General features: G+C 36.6%; 1 protein-coding gene across 2 annotated transcripts in view; it reads right to left on the reverse strand.

Annotated features, from left to right (window-relative positions):
- LOC127417281 (SLIT-ROBO Rho GTPase-activating protein 1-like) overlaps positions 1–21,516 on the reverse strand; it is a 153,270-nt gene that overhangs the window by 20,033 nt on the left and 111,721 nt on the right. For both annotated transcript variants that reach the window (XM_051657183.1, XM_051657185.1), the window contains exons 16-19: positions 16,442–16,547; positions 14,585–14,809; positions 11,804–11,883; positions 996–1,176 (exon numbers count right to left, since the gene is read on the reverse strand). In XM_051657183.1, coding sequence (XP_051513143.1) covers positions 996–1,176; positions 11,804–11,883; positions 14,585–14,809; positions 16,442–16,547 — 592 coding nt within the window. The remainder of the gene's footprint in view (positions 1–995; positions 1,177–11,803; positions 11,884–14,584; positions 14,810–16,441; positions 16,548–21,516) is intronic.

Below are 21,516 nucleotides of genomic sequence, written 5' to 3' on the forward strand. Positions count from 1 at the left end.
TTTTGGTTGAAGTAGTAAATCATCTGGGTACACTTATTTTTTTTTGTATTTATTTATTATTTTTTTTAAAGAGTTAACATCCTGTACTGCTCGCACTACTTGCAATAAAAAATGATGTTGGATAGTGCAGAAAAATGCGATTTGGGACACGCCTTAGAAATATGACGCACAAGCCACATGGATTACTTTTATGATACTTTTTGGTCCTTTTTAAGCTAAAAAATGACTCACTATCAACTGCCATTATATTGAAAAGACAGAGTTACCCTTTTGTGTTTCGCATAAGGAAAAAAAAATCATATACTGTACGTTTGGAACAACATGAGGGTGAGTAAATTATGACAGAATTTTCCTTTATGGGTGACCTACTCCTTTAATAGAAGTCTATGGGGCAAAGCACTTAACGAGTTTAGAAGCAGAAAAGTGAAGCTTGTATTTTTGCTTAATAAATGATTCTGCACAAAAACTTTCATAACTTGATCTGTAAAGCTGTCTTGATTGTTCTTTTTATGGTGGATGAACTTCTGGTTAAGTGTACATACAATATGTGTATGTAATTCCAAGGTAATTCTTGTGGGTGACATTTGCTCCATGTAAACAGTGCTTTACTGATAGTTATGTCATGTCCCATTCTGGTATCCTTGCATGTATCCTGTGAAAGTTACAACTATTTCTGACTTTATATGGTCATAACAGGTTTGAAAAATTGGATATAACTTTACCCAGACAGTAAGAAAGCAATTCTATCACACTTACCTCATGCTAACACATATAATGTTCAAGTTCAACTGTCAGAGCTTGCATTGAACATGTATTCAACTTGTTATTCAAAATATTGTTGACCTTGATTGATTTATGTGATGTCAGATCAACCGAACCCTGATTATATTTCCAAGTGTCCTAGAAATATGATAATAATGGACCATTAAGGTCAGCAGAGATGCTTTATCACTTTAGTATCTAGAACAATATACATGTATGTGTGAGATACTCACATGTCCTGGACAACAATGTACTGGTGAGGCACTAGGCCGTCTATGCCGTTATGTCTGCCCTCCCACCAGTCATCTGATGCTCTCTGGTACAGCAGCAGGGATGCACCCTTTTTAAAGGATAGCTCTCGTGCAGAGCGCCCCACATAGTCAAACTTTGCGATGGCTTCAATGGGCTCCCCCTCTATACAGGAAAAAATACACAGTAGAGAAGATTTAAAGGGATAGTTCACCCAAAAATTTAAATTTTTATCATTTTCTTGACCAGAATGTTAGCCTCAGTCACCATTCATCTTTTTTCTGTACAATGAAAGTGAATGGTGACAGAGGCTAACATTCTGTCTAACATCTGTTGAGTTTCATGAAAGAAAGAAAGTGATTTGGTATTGGAACAACATGACACCTTCACCCAAATTCTGTCATCACAGGAACTTACGACAGAATTGAAATGTTTTGGTGAACTATCCCTTTGAGAACAATTCATCATACACATCATCGTTGCCACCATATATTCATTGGAGAATTTCCGATCATAACTAGTGCGTGATCAATTCATTTTTACACATGGGTGCCGCTGCTGATTTCTGCACTGTTGACATATGCTACAAAAAACGCCTAAAGGGGAAGAACAGAGCACCATTTATGCACTGGTTGGTGCTATTTATGGTACCAAGTTGAATCAATTGGCATGTGAATCGGCGCATTTGAATGCATTGTGTTATGAGATTCTCTGATTGGCTGCTGTATGCACCTTTGCTGCCGTGACCCCATTTATATAAGGACTCATTACAGAGCAGACAGCAGACTTCAATGCATGCAAAGTAGCTGCAGCTCTGGCAGAACAGGCTGTTCTCATCCCCTGAACAATCAAGCAATGTGGACCTCTTGTTAACCAAACCCAACATCACTGCCAATCTGACTGGCCCAGTGGAACAACAAAAAATGTACTGAGGCGGTAGCATGGTACAGTAATGGTATCAGATGGTAGAACCATGTTTCTTAAGGTATAAGAGGCAATGCTATATTGTATATTATAATATATCGAACCAGTCTGGCCATTCTCCGATGACCTCTGTCATCAACAAGGGTTTTTTGTCCACAGAACTGCCGCTCATTGGTTGTTTTTTGTACCACTCTATATATGCTCTAGAGACTGTTGTGTGTGAAAGTCCCAGGAGATCAGCAGTTACAGAAATACTCAAACCAGCCTGTCTGGCACATCCAACCAAGTCAGAAGTTCACATACACTTAGGCTGAAGTCATTAAAACTCTTTTTTTTAACCACTCCACAGATTTCATATTGGCAAACATCATTTAGGACATCTACTTTGTGCATGACATGACACGAGTAATTGTTCCAACAACTGTTTACAGACAGTTTGTTTCACTTAATTTACTATATCACAATTCCAGTGGGTCAGAAGTTTACATACACTAAGTTAACTGTGCCTTTAAGCAGCATGGAAAATTCCAGAAAATTATGTCAAGCCTTTAGGCATTTATCCAATTAGCTTCTGAGGCTAATTGGCTAATTGGAGTCAACTGGAGGTGTACCTGTGGATGTATTTTAAGGCCTACCTTCAAACTCAGTGCATCTTTGCTTGACATCAAGGAAAAATCTAAATAAATCAGCCAAGACCTCAGAAAAAAAATTGTGGACCTCCACAAGTCTGGTTCATCCTTGGGAGTAATTACCATATACCTGAAGGTACCACGTTCATCTGTACAAACAATAGTACACAAGTATAAACACCATGGGACCACACAACCTCAGGAAGGAGACGCATTCTGTCTCCTAGAGATGAACGTACTTTGGGGCGAAAAGCGCAAATCCATCCCAGAACAACAGCAAAGGATCTTGTGAAGATGCAGGAGGAAACAGGTAGACAAGTATCTCTCTCTACAGTAAAACAAGTCCTATATTTACATTTATGCATTTGGCAGATGCTTTTATCCAAAGCAACTTACAGTGCACTTATTACAGGGACAATCCCCCTGAAGCAACCTGGAGTTAAGTGCCTTGCTCAAGGACACAATGGTGATGGCTGTGGGGATTGAACCAGCAATCTGATTACCAGTTATGTGCTTTAGCCCACTACGCCACCACCACTATATCAACATAACCTGAAAGGCTGCTCAGCAAGGAAGAAGCCACTGCTCCAAAACCACCATAAAAAAAGCCAGACTACAGTTTGCAAGTGCACATGGGTATAAAGATCTTACTTTTTTGAGAAATTTCCTGTGCAGCATTATGTTGTGGGAGTGCTTTGCTGCAGGAGGGACTGGTGCACTTCACAAAATAGATGGCATCATGTGGAAGGAAATATTATGTGGATATATTGAAGTAACATCAAGACATCAGCCAGGAAGTTAAAGCTCAGTCACAAATGGGTCTTCCAAATGGACAATGACCCCAAGTATACCTCCAAAGTTGTGTCAAAATGGCTTAAGGACAACAAAGTCAAGGTATTGGCGTGGCCATCACAAAGCCCTAACCTCAGTCCAATAGAAAATGTGTGGGCAGAACTGAATAAGCGTGGAGGCCTACAAACCTGACTCGGTAACACCAGTTCTGTCTGGAGGAATGGGCCAAAATTCCAGCAACTTATTGTGAGACAGCTTGTGGAAGGCTACCCAAAATGTTTGATCCAAGTTAAACAATTTAAAGGCAATGCTTACCAAATACTAACAAAGTGTATGTAAACTTCTGACCTACTAGGAATGTGATGAAAGAAAAGCTGAAATAAATCATTCTCTCTACTATTATTCTGACATTTCACATTCTTAAAATAAAGTGATTCAAACTGACCAGAGACAGGGAAAGTTTTCTAAGATTAAATGTCAGGAATTGTGAAAAACTGAGTTTAAATGTATTTGACTAAGGTGTATGTAAACTTCTGACTTCAACTGTATAAATATACACTGGCATTATATATAATCACTACAGATTTTGCTCTTATGGAAAGAAATTGGTACTTTTATTCACAAAAGTAGCATTCAACTGATCACAATATATAGTCAGGACATTAATAATGTGAAAAATTAATATTACAATTTGAAAAAAATTTTCAGAACTTCTTAAACTACTTCAGAGAGTTCTCATAAAAAAAATTAAAAAAAAAACACGTGCAGCAATGACATCTTTGCAGATCCTTGACATTCTAGCTGTCAGTTTGTCCAGATACTCAGGTGACATTTCACCCCACACTTCCTGTAGCACTTGCCATAGATGTGGCTGTCTTGTCGGGCACTTCTCACACACCTTACAGTCTAGCTGATCCCACAAAAGCTCAATGGGGTTAAGATCCATAACACTCTTTTCCAGTTATCTGTTGTCCAATGTCTGTGTTTCTTTGCCCACTCTAACCTTTTCTTTTTGTTGTTCTGTTTCAGAAATGGCTTTTTCTTTGCAATTCTTCAGATAAGGCCTGCACCCCTGAGTCTTCTCTTTACTGTTATACATGAAACTGGTGTTGAGCGGGTAGAATTCGAGCGGTGTCTGGGCAGAGCGAGGCCGTGAAGATAAGTGATGAATGACTACGTAATGTGTCAGCTCCTCCATAAGCAGCATGGCACATTACGCAGTCATTCACCACTTATCTTCACGGCCTTGCTCTGCCCAGACACCATTCGGCCCCACCCTGCTCACCCCCCCCCCACACACACACACACACATACACATATATACTTACACACATATATACATATAGGACTGAAACTAGCAGTTTATAATTTGACACTCTTGTACATACCATATTTATATAATGTTTTATTTACATGGAACTCCAAGGTATTTAAAAAAATATAATGGTATTACTATCATGGTAATGTCCAAAAAAGAAAAAAAAAGTGGTACCAAATGATTCCAATTTCCATAAAACCTATGCGATCAGTTTGTACTTTTTGTATGCAACTAAAAGCATGTTTTGAACATATGTATGGATTCAATTTTGAAACTGTATCCTTTCTTTCCTGCATCATAATCCATAAGGGCTGGCCAGATGTAAAACTAAATGTATATATTGTAATAAATCTAGCTAAAATTCCTTAAAATCCCTCAAAAGCACTTGAAATGAGGCAGTGCTTTTCTGAACAGCTGACTTTCCCCACTGTTCCAGACATAGACTGTAAATAAGCAAGATTGGTCTTCCATTGGCAAGACACTAAAAGCCTCCTATAACAAATGAGAGACCCAAAACATAATTGGAAATGCTTTTTCATTCTCTACCATCTGTAAATGACAATGAGTCAATGAGACATGACTGGCGTGAGTTTATTGTGTGAATACATAGGGTCCAGGCACCTGATTAATAAAGAGGACCGGGTGGAGATCAATATGACCATCAGCTGTCCACGTGTCCGTGTCTCTCCTCCATCTCTGTCTGTTAGACACTCTTATTTACTCAGTGTCCTTGCAAAGCCTGTTCATGTATCATAGTGCTGCCAGGATGGCGCTTGTGAACAAGAGTAGCAGACAGATTGAGTTAGGAAGAAGTTACCAGGCTATGTGTGGGCTTATCTTGAGAAGCAATCAAAAAAAGAGGAAGAGAAATACAAAAATGAGAGTATCAAAGCACTACAGACAAGCAAAAATGCTTCCTAGAAGCAGGGTTATTATAGTTTTGGATTTTTTTATTTTGTTTTTATTTCATTTTTATATTCAAATTATTTCAATTTACATAGGTTAGTTTTCATCAGTTTTCACACTAGTTCATTTTTAATGTTTCAGTTTTAGTATTTTATGGCTGCCAAAGCTAAAGCGTGGTATAATTTAAAATGTCTAACATCATTACATTTCTCAGGGCAATCTTGTGTTACATCTATCATGTGGCATTTTCATGTTTAATTAAGATAGACTGTAAATGTAATTTGAAATTTGAGGCCAGTTTTTTTAAGGTGACAAAGTAACAGTTGTTAAAGGCTAACATTCTGCCAAGTTTGTTAAAGTTACATATGGTGATTTATGATGCGAGTTGTATAAGAATATATATATATATATATATATATATATATATATACACACACACTGGCCCAAAAGTTTGGAATAATGTACAGATTTTGCTCTTATGGAAAGAAATTGGTACTTTTATTCACCAAAGTGGCATTCAACTGATCACAATATATAGTCAGGACATTAATAACGTGAAAAACTACTATTACAATTTGAAAAAAAATGTTCAGAACTTCTTAAACTACTTCAAAGAGTTCTCATCAAAAAATCCTCCATGTGCAGCAATGACAGCTTTGCAGATCCTTGGCATTCTAGCTGTCAGTTTGTCCAGATACTCAGGTGACATTTCACCCCACACTTCCTGTAGCACTTGCCATAGATATGGCTGTCTCGTCGGTCACTTCTCACACACCTTACAGTCTAGCTGATCCCACAAAAGCTCAATGGGGTTAAGATCCATAACACTCTTTTCCAATTATCTGTTGTCCAATGTCTGTGTTTCTTTGCCCACTCTAACCTTTTCTTTTTGTTGTTCTGTTTCTAAAGTGGCTTTTTCTTTGCAATTCTTCCCATAAGGCCTGTACCCCTGAGTCTTCTCTTTACTGTTGTACATGAAACTGGTGTTGAGCGGGTAGAATTCAATGAAGCTGTCAGCTGAGGACATGTGAGGCGTCTGTTTCTCAAACTAGAGACTCTGATGTACTTATCCTCTTGTTCAGATGTACATCTAAATCAGTTGATCATTTGAATGCCACTTTGGTGAATAAAAGTACCAATTTCCTTCCGAAACAGCAAAATCTGTACATTATTCCAAACTTTTGGCCGCCAATGTATATACATACAAATAATTTGTTGGTAGTTGTTCCTATCCCACTTTACCAATACTGCCCAATTTCAAAGGTTCTTCTTCCCAGCATTGACTAAAGTAGGAGACATGATAAGCTTTATATATAAAGTTATAATGTCATGTTATGTGGCATTTCGATCATAATTAAAAGTGTCAAGAAAAGTAAAATGTCCAAAAGTGTCCCACTTTGCCCATATTTACCCTACCATGTATAAAAAAAATAATAATAATATATATAAGGTTATTTACATTTTATTTTAGGTGGTTTTGTGAAAAAAGTATTTTAGTTTAGTGTCAGTTTTTTCCAATCATTTCAGTTTTATAAATAAATAAATAATAAAAAAAAATGTATTTAGTTTTTGTTAACGTTAACACTGCCTAGACGTTTAGATACATCATAACATAACCATTGCTAAACATATAAAAACATGAATTGAGCCTGATATTTCTTCCCTATTTGTAACAATTTTCAACAACTAGACAGTTTGATATATATCATACTGTACATTCTACTGACATTCAATTACAGTTACTGTTTGATCCAAAATCCTGCTTGCTAAATTTTATAAAGGCACTTAAGTAATGCACTCTTTATTAATTCAGGAGGTCTAAAGAGGCTGTAATTTTATTATTATGGTGCTATTTTTACTCGCAGACATTAAAGTGTTGTTCCTGCATCTGCTACCCTGTCCTGGTTCATTGCATATTGTACCATATGGAACTATTGTTGCCACAGAGGAGAGCCAATAACCCGTGCTGTTTTTTTTCCAGCTGAAGTTATACTGCTGTAGCAGTGACTTACCCACCAGCACCCCTGACTGCAAGCAGACCCAGGAGAAAAATAAACTGAGAGTAAAAACTGTGTTTGTAAGCTGCATTTCCTTTTTTTAACATGCTTTTGATGGAGATATGCATGCAGACTCCAGGGGTACTACCATTTAGAGGAGAAAATCAGCTCTTTGCAACATCAGGGGGCTGTTAAAAATGTGTTGTCTTGCAGCAAAACCACATGTTGTAACAGTTTAAAGTGTTTCCTCTGTTGTTGAACAGATACTTTCTACTCATGCTTTCTTGAAGTCAACATGACTCATTTACATTCTTAAAACAAAGCCTGGTCTTGCTGTGAACAAACCTTTGGTCACGTTATTCAAAAGAGAAAAAAAAGGGTAACCTTATCGAAATGTAATAACTTGCTCCACGTTTGAAACAACTTTACTTACTACTGACATCACAAAACCCTCTTACTTTTCAGGCCCGCCCCTCTACCCACCTGGGTCAACTCTGGTACGTAACACCTACTTCCACAATCAAAACTATTGCCAATGGTCCTGCCCTACAGTTTTCTTGTTTGAATGTTCTGTTTGAAAGTTTGCAAGAATGTTCCTAAGTACAATACATTATTATTAAAAAAGAAAGAAAACTTTTAAGAAGTCTTTTTGGGAATACAATATATTTTTAACTTTTTCTTTTAAGTTAGAATATAAGAAGAAAAGAGTAGTTAAGGAAAATGTCATTCTTAAAAATGTTTTGTAAATCTGGCCGCAGCTGTTTTCATCCCATGGGTGTATTCAATCTGCTCGTTCAGTCCACTTGAGAGAGTAAATTATACTGATTGCATAGCAGGGGTCCCATCACTCAGCAAAGCAGATTTTCCAGAATGAGACTAGATGATCCCCTCTTTCAGAATTAGTGATTGAGGACAGATGCTACAATGGCCACTGGCTTGAACAGGCTGATATACAGTAGCTATATGTTTAGAGTCCAGGCACCAGTTCCTTGGCAGGCTTCTCCATATTCTCCATAATAATGGCAGCTGATAAGCAAATGTAAAACTCTAAAGAGGGCTCTTTTCAGAGAGGATTTAAGAAGGTAATCTTATGCATTTTTTTTTATGAAACTGAAACAAAATACATTGTTAGGGACATACCCATAATTGAGATTTCTGGCCATTTGCAGCAATGCAAAAGAAAACTAGATTTGAACAAAAGGTAGCAAAAGAGCAGTGTTAAAGTTTCAGGTAGTTTTGTTATAAATGGATCAACTGGATCCACTGATCAATAATATAGATCATATATAATAATATATATCTATATAGATAATATGATATTATAATTACTATATAATATTTATATATAATACATTATTATAATATATAATCTTATAGATCAGTGGGTCAATCATAATTCAGTATGCAAATACTGTCATCGCTGTCAGTTACATTTTGAATGCTGTACATTTTATGAATGTAAGTCAAAGGGCAATTTTTAAAGGTAAATCTTACATTTCACAAATATACAGCTTTCAAAAATATATATGCCTCCTATGACTGAAATGATCAATAAAACAAAGTTAATGTTTAATGGAGTCTGTAAGTTATGATCTTTGGGCTGAAAGGCTGAAAACATTGTGGAAGTTAAATTAGGTTTATTGGATTATAAAAAACCCTAACCAGAATTTTTGAGGAATGTCAACATAATGCTGCACACTTTTTACAGTGCCTGCAAGGAAAAGTATAAGCATTCCTTAAAGAGTCTCTGTGGTAAGAACTTCATTACCTCCACGAGGAAAATATTTGGAGCAAAACCATGGAAGTTGAGAGTGATTTAACAATCTTGCAGGTCAGTTATGTATCAGCACATCTGTGTTAGTTAATGGAAACCATGACATACATTACTTGCAGTATCAGGCTTCTCAGTGCTCGGGACTGAATAAATATGACAGATGCATGAGTTTTAAATAGACAGTGAGATGGGAACCGTCAAAACTAATCTTCAACATGCAGAGATGCAGATCTGGAGGTCTGATGGTGATTTACAGACATAAATGACACACTTGTGTGCAATAACCTATGAATGAATAGAACGGCAGAGCTTTTGGGTTCTGTTTATATTACTGCAGATATGAGATCTGTCTGTTTGGCAGTGTTTAGAGAAGCAGCGATTGGATGATTGATGATGGTATGATGTCAGGTTTAGACACAAGTCTCAAGCTGTTTAAGCACAGGTCCAGTCTTAAAAGCATAGTTCACCAAAAAATGTAATTTGTTTCATGATTTACCCACCCTCATTTTGTTCAAAACCTGTGTGACTTTCTTGCTTCTGTGGAACACAAAAGGAGATGTTAAGCAGAATGTTAGCCTCAGTCACCATTCACTTTCATTACATCTTTTTTCCATACAATGAAAGTGAATGGTGACTGAGGCTAACATTCTGCGTAAAGGAATATTCAATACAATTCGAGTTCAATACAAGTTAAGCTCAGTCGACAGCATTTGTGGCATAATGTTGATTACTACAAAACATTATTTCAATTTGTCCCTCCTTTTCTTTAAAAAAAATAAAAATAAAAAAAAGCAAAAATTTAGGTTTCAGTGAGGCACTTACAATGGAAGTGAATGCGGCCAATTTTTGGAGGGTTTAAACACAGAAATGTGAAGCTTATAATTTTATAAAAGTACTTAAATGAATTCTTCTGTTAAAGCTAATATTTGAGCTGTAAAGTTGTTTCAATTGTCATTTTACAGTCATTTTAGGGTTTTAAGGTTTGTTGACATTACATCGTCATGGGAATGAAGTTGTCAAATTGGCTATAACTTTACACAGAAAAGGTTAGTAAGTGATTTTATCACACTAAAATCATGTTTACTCGCATATTGTTTATGTCTTGTGGCTAAACTTTTGAAACAGTGAGTATTTCAATGTTCAAAAAAAGGCCCCCATTCACTTCTATTGTAACAGCACCACTGTAACCAAGATTTTTTTATTTTTTTAAAGGAGGGACGAGTCAAAATAAAATATTGTTGTAATCAAAAATATGCCACAAATGCTGTCAATTGAGCTTAACTTGTATTGAAACCGGAACATTCTTTTAACATCTCCTTTTGTGTTTAAAAGAAAGAAAGAAAGAAACTCATACAGGTTTGGAACAACATAAGGTTACTATCACAAAGTTAATTTGTTTACAGTATTTTTGCGACAATTATTCAAGTCTGAGAATAAAGAATGAACTCCCTGCATAAACGTTCATTCTTGAACAATAGGATTAAACAGTCGGTTTTGTCTGTCATCGAAATCGTAGCTATGGCAAAAGCAGACTTCCCACTGCTCATATTAAATCAAGCAGAAGAAAACAGGCATTGTTACAGAAGGAGACAGGAAATGTGTCTATTTTCAGAAGGGTAGCATGCAGGTCAGCGACAAAATTGTGAAAAAAAAAATTAAAATGAAACACTACAGTATATAGTCTTCACAGCCTGAAAAGCACCATTTATTTCTCATATTAGACTCGGGAATTGGTCCATATGTCATAGATGAGCCAAGCATTTGGTTTATGTTTGTCTGTGACAGTGAGTTTAAAGTCTTTAAAGAACTTTTTTTGTTTGTTTTGTTTTTAGTAAAATTACATGAAAGCTTCAGTTTGAGGCATAGAAATGCATACTTCACATGTGGCAAGTGATATTTTGCTTAGGCTGATTAATCAGATGATATCTGGCCCTTGAGATTTTTGACATTGGTTGATAAATGTGCCCGACTGGCCGATTAATATCAGCGGTCATTTCGTCTAGTGTCAGTTCGAAAATCTACCATCAGCCCAATCAATAGAGAGCACACATTTTCTGTTTTCCAATAAACACAGAGTAAAATGAGTTTACATTTAAATGAATCAATTTTATGCATCTTATTAATTATCATTCAAATGGATTATTTATATCACCATTACAGATGTATATCGATCCTGTGGCACTGGCAAGCACCTAATGCTGGCGAGCGCATTTAACATGCTTGATTAAAAACCCCTTCCTAACCAATCTAGAGAGTCGATGCTCATTGGCTGAAGTCCAGCTGAGCCAATGAAAAGAATGTAAGGTCACTGATAAGACAACCTTTTCAACCTAGAAAAGATAACCTAACCCATTGACCTCATCACAGCACTTTAACAGTGTTACACTTACATTGGCAAGGGATGTCATTCAGGATATATCCTTTCACAGTGTGGGTAACAAAATAGACATACCATCTTCACTGGTGTGGGTCTCCGTTCCTCCATCCTGGTCAACCTCTTCTAGAGCTCCATGTTCACTGTACGGACTCTCACTGCAAGAAAACACGAAAAGACGAGACAATCCATGAACATCATGAGGCGCCATGCTTTACTGTGTTGTCACCATGGTTAAAGGTTGCTATTATGTGCAACGTGAAGCAGACTACCTAAAACCCTCTTAATTGTAATAAAATGATAATGGACAGCCTCAAGTGGCTTATTGCTTTTAAAATGGCAGCAACAGCAACATCATAAAAGACACATATGTACAATAAATAATCAAATGCATTAATGATAATCACAATAAATAATTCTCCCACCAAGTGAAAGGGTTCTTTAGCATTTCAATGGTTTGAAGCTACTTTGTGCATTAATATAGAATTCAAATGAAGTGCAGTCACAGGTGTGCATCCACTGACTTCTTAGGAGGCTTCGAACATGGCTCATCCAATCAGAATTTAGAGCCAGAATGATTCATTGATTCAAATTTGGACACACCAGACTGAATCCATATTTTACATTATCCTAAATACCTTTGATTTAAGGCCTTTGGTGAAATGCATGAAATTAGTTTTGTACATAAATTGTGACGCTTAAGTATGAATTGTTCCAAACTAACATTTTAATAATGATAATAATAAATAAATAAATAATGAAATGGGTGCAAAACAAATACACGGGGGAAAAACAGAGTGGGTAAAGTAACAGCCAGAGTAAAACCCTCTGTCAAGCAAAAAGTACAGAGGCTGTCATTAGTATGCAGGAGGAGTTGTGGAGGGCGATTGAGATTCTGGCAGTGGCACAGCATGGTTACTGAGACTGGCACTAATGCCCTTCACAGATTACCTCTGACACACAGTAAAGCCATTTCAATCTGAGCACTGCCACTCCCACATGCCATGCCACCACAGGAGAAAATATAAGAACTCACTTTGCCGAGTTTAAATGGATAGTTAACCCCCAAAATAAAACTTCTGTTTTCAATTACTCACCCTTATGACATTACTTCTTCAGTGGAACACAAAAGGAGATGTTAGACAGTATAGGCTGACAGCCTCGGTCACCCTTGACTTTCAATGCATCTTCTTTCCATACTATGAAAGAGAATGGTGACTGTGGCTGTCAGCCTATACTGTCTAACATCTCCTTTTGTGTTCTACTGAAGAAAGGTTTTATACAGGTTTGGAACATAAGACCACTTTTTTTTTCTTGTTGGGTACACTATTACTTTAAAGAGACGGTATCATATGAAGAGCTTAAGAACAGATGCTTGCAGTGGCAGGTGTTTTGCTTCAGTTTGTGGGGAGGCTGAGTTGAGCCACTCTTTTTTAAGACAACACATATATGCACGCACACAGCGGATGAGCTGGCAGAAAATTCCTCTTTCCTCTTCTCCTCCATGTACAGTTGGGTGCAAAAGTCTGAGTTCACTAGTTAAAATGCTTCTATTTTGAATGTTTTTTTTTTTTTTGTTTTTTTTTTTATTAATACAGTTTTTCCCCACTACAAATTACATTATCAGCGTAAAAATTTGAGTTAGATGTTGAATTGTAAAATGTTCAGAATTTCAAAATTTCTTAGTATTTGGTTTGTCCTACCTATTGCTTAAATAAAAGCATGCACTCGAGCTGGCATTGACTCCACAAGTTTGTCAAAACCTGAAGATTTATGTTATCCAGCATGATTTGAGAATGTTTCAAAGAGCATCTTGTGTGTTTTAATGGAAGCAAGGTCATCTGACCTCTTGTAAATCGAAAGATTATTGTAGACCAAGTTGTTAACATGGTGGCCTACAATCTTAAATATTTCTAATTCTGCTGATGTTGCTTTATTTTAGTTAAAATCCTACAACTTTCTGGTAATTTTCTGGGATTTGGAATCCCAGATTTTCAATGTGGACTTTTAAACCCCACTGTGTATTTTGAAAAAATAAATAAATAAAATATTACGCTGGATTGGCTGGCGATCTTTCCATACCTTAATGACGGCAATTACCAAGATGGTTTCAGTCTGGTTCTCCTAGTTACTGAACCCTTTAGCCTCTAAAACATTTCCTACCTGATCTAAAGAGTTCCCTGATGGCACCTCATCATTTCACATAATTACCCACACAGAGTCCAAACACAGCTCAGACACATCTGGACCTGTCGACCGCTGCATCTCGGCGCACAAACCTGTGATAACCAGTTTGTCTTAATCACAAACCTTTGGCCTTGGGCCTGCCATATCCTCACAAAGATAAAATTTAAATACCAATACTGAACATCTGGTCAGCCATTTTTAAACATCAATTTCAGCTACTTTACAGTTCGGAAGAAAATCATTTGCTGTGATTACCAGAATCCATACTCAGTTACTATAAGTTATGCAAGTTGCACAATTTTTTCCCCTTTCAAACCTTAATTGTAGGTAGGTACTTATCTTGTCTCTAATGCCAAACAACTAGAAATGTCACATCTCAAAACTGTACCAACAAAATCTGTGTTTCACTGTAGGTCTTACTGACTAGATTTTTACATGCAAAAAGTTGTGCAAAAGTCACAGCCAGGATGCTAGTGTGTTGTTGCCAGTCGCCAGGGTGTTGCTGGATGGTTACTAGGGTGTTCTGGATGGTTGCAACATTACCAGCCCATATCTTTAACCACCAGGCCCCACACCACCCCTCCCTCACTTACCCAGACAGAGCTGTCCAGACAATAATTAATAAATAATAAATGAACGCACTAAACAAATTTCTTCCATCACAGCACTCACCAATAGTCGCCACCTGCCATACACTTCTCATACAAGGGGCCATCAAGCTCCTTTGTGTCAGGAAAGATGGTCTCATTGTGGATGATGATGGTTTTGATGACCTCATTGACATGGGCCTGGCAGGAGACCTGGTCCTGCGTGTCTGGGGTGGGCATGAGGGTGGGCCCAAAGCAGATGGCCAAATTATAGGGGTCCATCATATTCTCATCACTGTACTGGGACAGGCTGCAGGAAACAGGAGCAAGCAATCAGGACATTTGGCATAATAATTGTATTACACATGACTTACATGTCTGAGAACAACTAGCACAAAAGCAAGAGCCTTAGAGGGATGCATTTAAAGACATGTCAATTCTTTACTATTCTACTATTGAAATGGGATGTTTGGATGGGACATATCGAAGGGCTTGTCCCATTTACCTTTAAATAGCCAAAAGTCTTCAGTTATGTCAGCCATTACCATAAATTGCTAATTCCTAGTCAGTTGCAGGGACATTGTAATTCTAGGGAGCGTTTTACTGGACAAAACTGTGTAGTGCAAGATGAGTCATCAATATTTTGGTCTGTTTTCAAAGAAGAGAAAGACTGTCAATTTTAAAGGCTTATTTTGTCATTTTTTAGAAGTACACTAGCATATAAATGACTTCAAAGCTAACAGACATGGACTAAAAGCCACAAACTCCAGTTCTGATTTTATGGGTTCTTTAAAATCAGATTGTTTTGAGACATTTTTGTAATTGGATGCCAAATTGGAATACTACTTCAGAGTGAACCAGTACACCGCTCCATTAGCTCGAGGAGATGTAGCTGAACAAACAAAAAAGCAGTGGCTTGCACTAACTGAACTGTGTGAACAAGTGAATTAATTATGAGTGAGATTCATTCATGTGGAAAGAATGGGCACTACTCCTCTGTTCTGTTTGACAGTGATGGTTTCTAAAGACTCTGGTTAACGAACCAAACATATCCTACTGAATGTCAGCACTCTCTGTTCCTCTGACTGAGATTTCCTGTTTAAGTTTTGTGGAAAACAGTCAGTCAATTTGACTGCTATTATACATTTATGCATTTGGCAGACGCTTTTATCCAAAGCGAGTTACAGTGCATTCAGTGTATACATTTTATTAGTTTGTGTGTCCCCTGGGATGCCTCATGCGTCAAGCGCTAGGAAGTGTAATCGATCTTGAAATCATGATTCTTCCTTGTGACTACAATGGCAAGATGTACAGTGAAAAAAAAAAAAAAAAAAAGTTACATTTTGGTCTATTCTCAACAAAAAATGATTACATCGCTTCAGAAGACATGGATTAAACCACTGGAGTCATATGGATTACTTTTATGCTTCCTTTATGTGCTTTTTGGACCTTCAAAATTTTGGTCACCATTCGCTTGCATTATGAGGAACAATAGAGCTGAGATATTCTTCTAAAAATCTTTGTTTGGTTTCTGCAGAAGAAAGAAAGTCATTCACATCTGGGATGGCATGAGGGTGAGAAAAGGATGAGAGAATTTTCATTTTTGGGCGAACTATCCCATTAATCTCAAAGTAGGGTTGTATCTTTCTTCAGAACAGAGAAAGAACTCTTTATTTTCTGGATTTTACCATAACACAATGACAATGTGCATATTAGATTTGTAAGTGCTTCATATTCTTGTATCTAGAAACGCTGTCTTGGATTTAATGGTTACATGACTAGAAATGTCTATAAATACAGAAATAATCATGCAAGTTATGGAAATGCTTGAGTTCTATTGGTTTTTAACTGAAGGCAGCAAATAATTTATGAATAATACACCACATAAATCATTTCAAACACTTTTCATAGCTTTGAATGTTTGAGAACATTCAATACTTACTGGTTGAGGAAGGCGAACAGATAACGCATGACCACAAGCACTGATCTGGGCACAGTCAAGAGAATCTTACGAATATACAGAGCTCTTTCATACAGATTTTCAACTCCTGAAAGAGAGAGAGAGAGAGAGAGAGAGAGAGAGAGAGAGAGAGAGAGAGTAAGATAAACAATATACTGTAACAAAAAATTATTAAAATCCTAGAGAGAACTAGAGAGAAATCTCTCATTTATCTCAGCCAAACTGTTTACGTTTATTGGCATCAGCGGATAACCCTCGTCACTTGATCAATTAACGATTTACAATTAAGTCGTAAATTTGGAGTTCACATTTTTGGTTTACAAATATGATTAGTGAATTTTAAGTTAATATTCTGTTGAATACATTTCTATAGAATAAATGTAAAAAAATAAAATAAAAACATTTATCAAGATAAAATAATGAAGTTTTTATCAAGATAACAAATTAAACTTTGTGATCCCCACATAAAAATTATGGGTATCATTTAAATACACATATTCAGATAGACAAAAATGGCATTGAAAAAGCCTTATTGGTCTACTACTATTTAAGACATAATACGGGACAAGAGTTCCACACAGAGCCCATGATAGTGTTGCCTCATTAGGTTTAATGTAACCATGGCCACAAACATGAAAATGTCATAGATTTATGATGACATTAACATTTGTGCATGTCAGAGAATGATGGGGATAGATGTGGAAACATACTCCTCTTGTTCTGTCAAGACATTCAGCAATGATTTTTAATGGCCATTGTTTTCATCCAGGCAACTTAAAATCCCTGAGTATCTAATGACATGCCTTCATATGAATGTGCTAATTCACCGATAACGACACCACTGCACGCTATATATTTTGGAGGACAAAAACATTGCCTAGGGTCAGATCTGTTGAACATAGCATGAAGAGTATATGTGATATGTTAAGTGTGTTTATGTAAGCTATAATCTAACATTAAAATGGTGCATTCACCAGACAGTGTTTTAATCACTGGAGGTTGCCAAGTCACCAATGGTTGCTGTTGGCCATGCCACCACAAATAGCAAACTTTCACTGAAAATGAATGACTTTAGTCACTTAGTTGCTGCAATTCACTGTCATTGCAGTCTTTACAGTGCAAGACTTAAAGGAATATTCCGGGTTTAATACAAATTAAGCTCAATTGACAGCAATTGTGGCATAATGTTGATTACAAAAAAAAAACAAAAAAAAAAACATTTTGGCTCGTCCCTCCTTTTCTTTAAAAAAAACTAAAGCAAAAATTTAGGTTACAGTGAAACTTTTACAGTGAAACCAATTTTTGGAGACAGAAATGTGAAGTTTATTATTTTATAAATGCACTTACATTAATTCTTCTGTTAAAACTTGTGTATTATTTGAGCTTTAAAGTTGTATAAATCATCATTATTAGGTAAAGTCATTTTAGGGTTTGTTGACATTACATCGTCATGGTAACAAAGTTGTAAAATTGGCCACAACTTTACAAAGAAAAGGCTAGTAAGTGATTTTATTCACTACAATCATGTTTACACACATACTGTTTATGTCTTGTGGCTAAACATTTGAAATAGTATTTTAATGTTTATGGATTGGCCCCCATTCACTTCCACTGTAAGTGCCTTACTGTAACACAGATTTTAGCTTTATTTTATTTTATTTATTTATTTTTTTAAAAAGAAAAGGAGGGGCAGGTCAAAATGAATTTTTATGGTAATCATTATTATGCCACAAATGCTGTTGAATGAGCTTAACTTCTATTGAACCCAGAATATTATTTTAATTCACAGTTCCAGTATTTTGACACATAGGATTGGATCTGGATCGATAGATGAAGGTCAGATGACCAGATATCAGATATGTATTGAATTTACAGTAGAACCACCATTTGAAATCATATTGGATCCAATCTCACATGTGTTTAAGCCGTTTTCAAGCATGCGACAAGAATAGATCTTTGCCAGATATTGGTGAGAAAAAAAAACAAAAAAAAAAACAGATTTGTTGACAGTTTTGTAAATTAGAGGTGGACCGATTGTGGATTTAGCAGATACCGATAACTAAGGTAGTGGAAAAGGCAGATAACCAATGAATTGGCTGATAGTTATAAAAAAAAAAAAAAGAAATGCTTTATAGATTGATACAAATGTTTTTAGTCTTTCCTTACTATGACGGGAACAGACATTGAGGCACAAGAGTCCGAAATAAATAACATCCCAAAAGCAGTTTATTGTGCAACCAAAATTACATAGATTTTTGCAGATAATCAATATTTCCAAAAACAACTATCAGAACCGATTAATCAGTCTACCTTGTGTAAATGCGGCTAGTGTGAATGCCCTGTAAATCATATTTATATTAGGTATAAATGCACACTTGCAATTGACAGAAAAGGCCCATAACAGCAGACACACCATATGCAGGTAGGTGTATCTGTCACAAATTCTTTAGTGTTTTTACCACCAGGTAGAGAAGACTGCATTAAACAAGAGTTCTTTCAAGGGACAGTGATTACAAAATGAAGTGATTCACTTGTATTCATTTAAATAAAATCGGTTGGTGTGCCCGCCCTCACCCTGGACTTAATGAAGCTGATTAACAGAGCATTAAATGAGGTAAAGTCTCAAAACTAATCAACTCGTTTTTAAAGGAGCTTAAAGCTTAATCCAGAAGACTGGAATCCTAGATATCTGTGCGAGCATTCCTTTAGCTCCTTGCCTGCAAATGTCCACAATATTCAGTGGGCTTTCTTTCCCGTGCCCTTGCAACTTACTTTCTGTCCCCTCTGGAACACCAACACACATTTTGTGCTCTCTCTATCTCTCTTTAGTAATGTGATGTCAGGCTATGCTCAAAATAGCATACGACCACACTGCTTGTACTATTTTTGCTGCATGTACACTGTTTGTATATATACTGTTTGCAGTATGCCAATTTTGTGTATGCATGGAACACCCAGGTGACAGTTGCCAAAATATGTAGTATACAACACAGAACACAGAATACTTCTTGCAATGCAAGTGCAATGCACTCAACTTGACCATCCATTTCTGGCGTGATGAATGAATCAAAATTAATATCAACTGCAATTTCTTTCTTGATTCATTATTTGATCAAATTGCAGAAAATCGTGACATTTTTACACAACAATTGAGAACACAAAATAACAGTTTTTATTTCCACTATAATAACTGGACACCACTTGCAACATATTGTCATGACACAACAATAACACTATTGTTTAAAGGGACAGTTCACCCAAAAATGAAAATTCTCTCATCATTTACTTACCCTCATGCCATCCTAGATGTGTAAGACTTACTTTCTTCTGCAGAACACAAACAAAGGTTTTTAGAGGAATATCTCAGCTCTGTAGGTCCATGCAATGAAAGTGAATTGTGATCAGACCTTTGTAGCAAAAGCAAACATAAAAGTAATCCATAATACTCCAGAATTTAAATTCATATCTTCAGAAGTAATATAATAGGTGTGGGTGAGGAACCGATACAAATTTTAAGTTCTTTATTTACTCTAAATCTACACTTTAACTCTCACTTTTACACCTGAAAGTCACATGCATTGCCTGTTTAGTTTCACTTTCACATCTGAAAGTTAGGGTTAACCCTAACCCCCCTAACACATATTATATCACTTCTGAAGATATGGATTTGACAGCGGAGTCTTATGGATTACTTTTATGTTTGCTTTATATGATTTTTGGAGCTACAAAAGTATGATCACCATTAATTTGCATTGTATGGACCTACAGAGCTGAGATATTTTTCTAAATATCTTTGTTTGTGTTCTGCTGAAGAAAGAAAGCCATACACATCTGGGATGGCATTAGGGTGAGTAAATGATGAGAATTTTCATTTTTGGGTGAACTATCCCTTTGAGAAGTTTTATTGATGCATACTGCATGCAGTAATAACAGTAGGCAGTAAGCACTGTATACTGTGCAGTGTGCAGTAAGAAGTATGCTAGTATCTCATTCCAAATATTACCCAAGATTAACACCTTTGTACTGACCTCTTTGGATTCCATACCTAGGTCATGTGACACAAGTGGCACTTATACAAGGCAAAACCAGCCTCTGTAAAACAACTAAAAAAACATGATGATCTGCTCTCATCCATAGCTGCTTAAGTGCACCCAGATCCTTGGTTTCATCCTCTGATAGCAGCTTAAAATAGCCATGTCACTATCAAAAGATAAATATCTGGCATAGGAGTTTTTGGGAATATGTTGTGTTATTCCTCCTACATAAGCACAAGACTTGGTTTCCAACATGGATCCTGAGTAAAAGAAGCCATTTTGAACACTGCCAAGACTCACCACAGAGGAGACACGTGTCTCCAGCTACACAACACAAACTTATCTCAATTACAGAGCAGTGTACAATCTACTCTGACAGCCTGCATATAGAGCTGCAGGAAATATAGAGCTTGGAAAGTGATATGGACAGATTGTGAGGGTATTCACTAAGGTGATGTTGTTTTGCGGCTGTTGTTAGCGTTGTCTACAATGTCTGCATTGTGTTGTTTCACCAGCTGGTTCACTAAAGGAATGATGTAAATACTGGCTCTTAAAAGTGCAGAAAGTGTGCTGATGCTTCATATATGCCTGGTATTAACAATCTTCTCCATCATTTGATGAACTGCTACTGTTATGATCAAGAAAAATTTACACAACATCTCCCTTTTTAATAAAATTCTGTATACCAGCTGCTTTCCGTGGGCTGTAATAGCACTGACTTTTGTGAATAAAGCACAATTTCTTAAGAATGACAAGGACTTTTGATTGATGATTTTATTACAGATGACGCAGTGCTACACCAGCACAGAGTGCGTGGTTAGTGACACATTTTTGCGTTTATATACCACACACACACACAAAGAAAAAAGGCCACAACTGTTTAGTGAATTTGCCCCAGTGTGTGCAAGAAAAAGAGAAAAAGATAGCGCATGGTATGCCGTGAATGGGGCGAGGCGTACGTAAATGTAAACAGCAGGGAACTCCCATTAGTCACAAACTAACGAGTGTCAGTTATCCAACACT

Source organism: Myxocyprinus asiaticus, chromosome 26 (genome assembly GCF_019703515.2).
Source record: "Myxocyprinus asiaticus isolate MX2 ecotype Aquarium Trade chromosome 26, UBuf_Myxa_2, whole genome shotgun sequence".
NCBI classification, from domain to species: Eukaryota; Metazoa; Chordata; class Actinopteri; order Cypriniformes; family Catostomidae; genus Myxocyprinus; species Myxocyprinus asiaticus.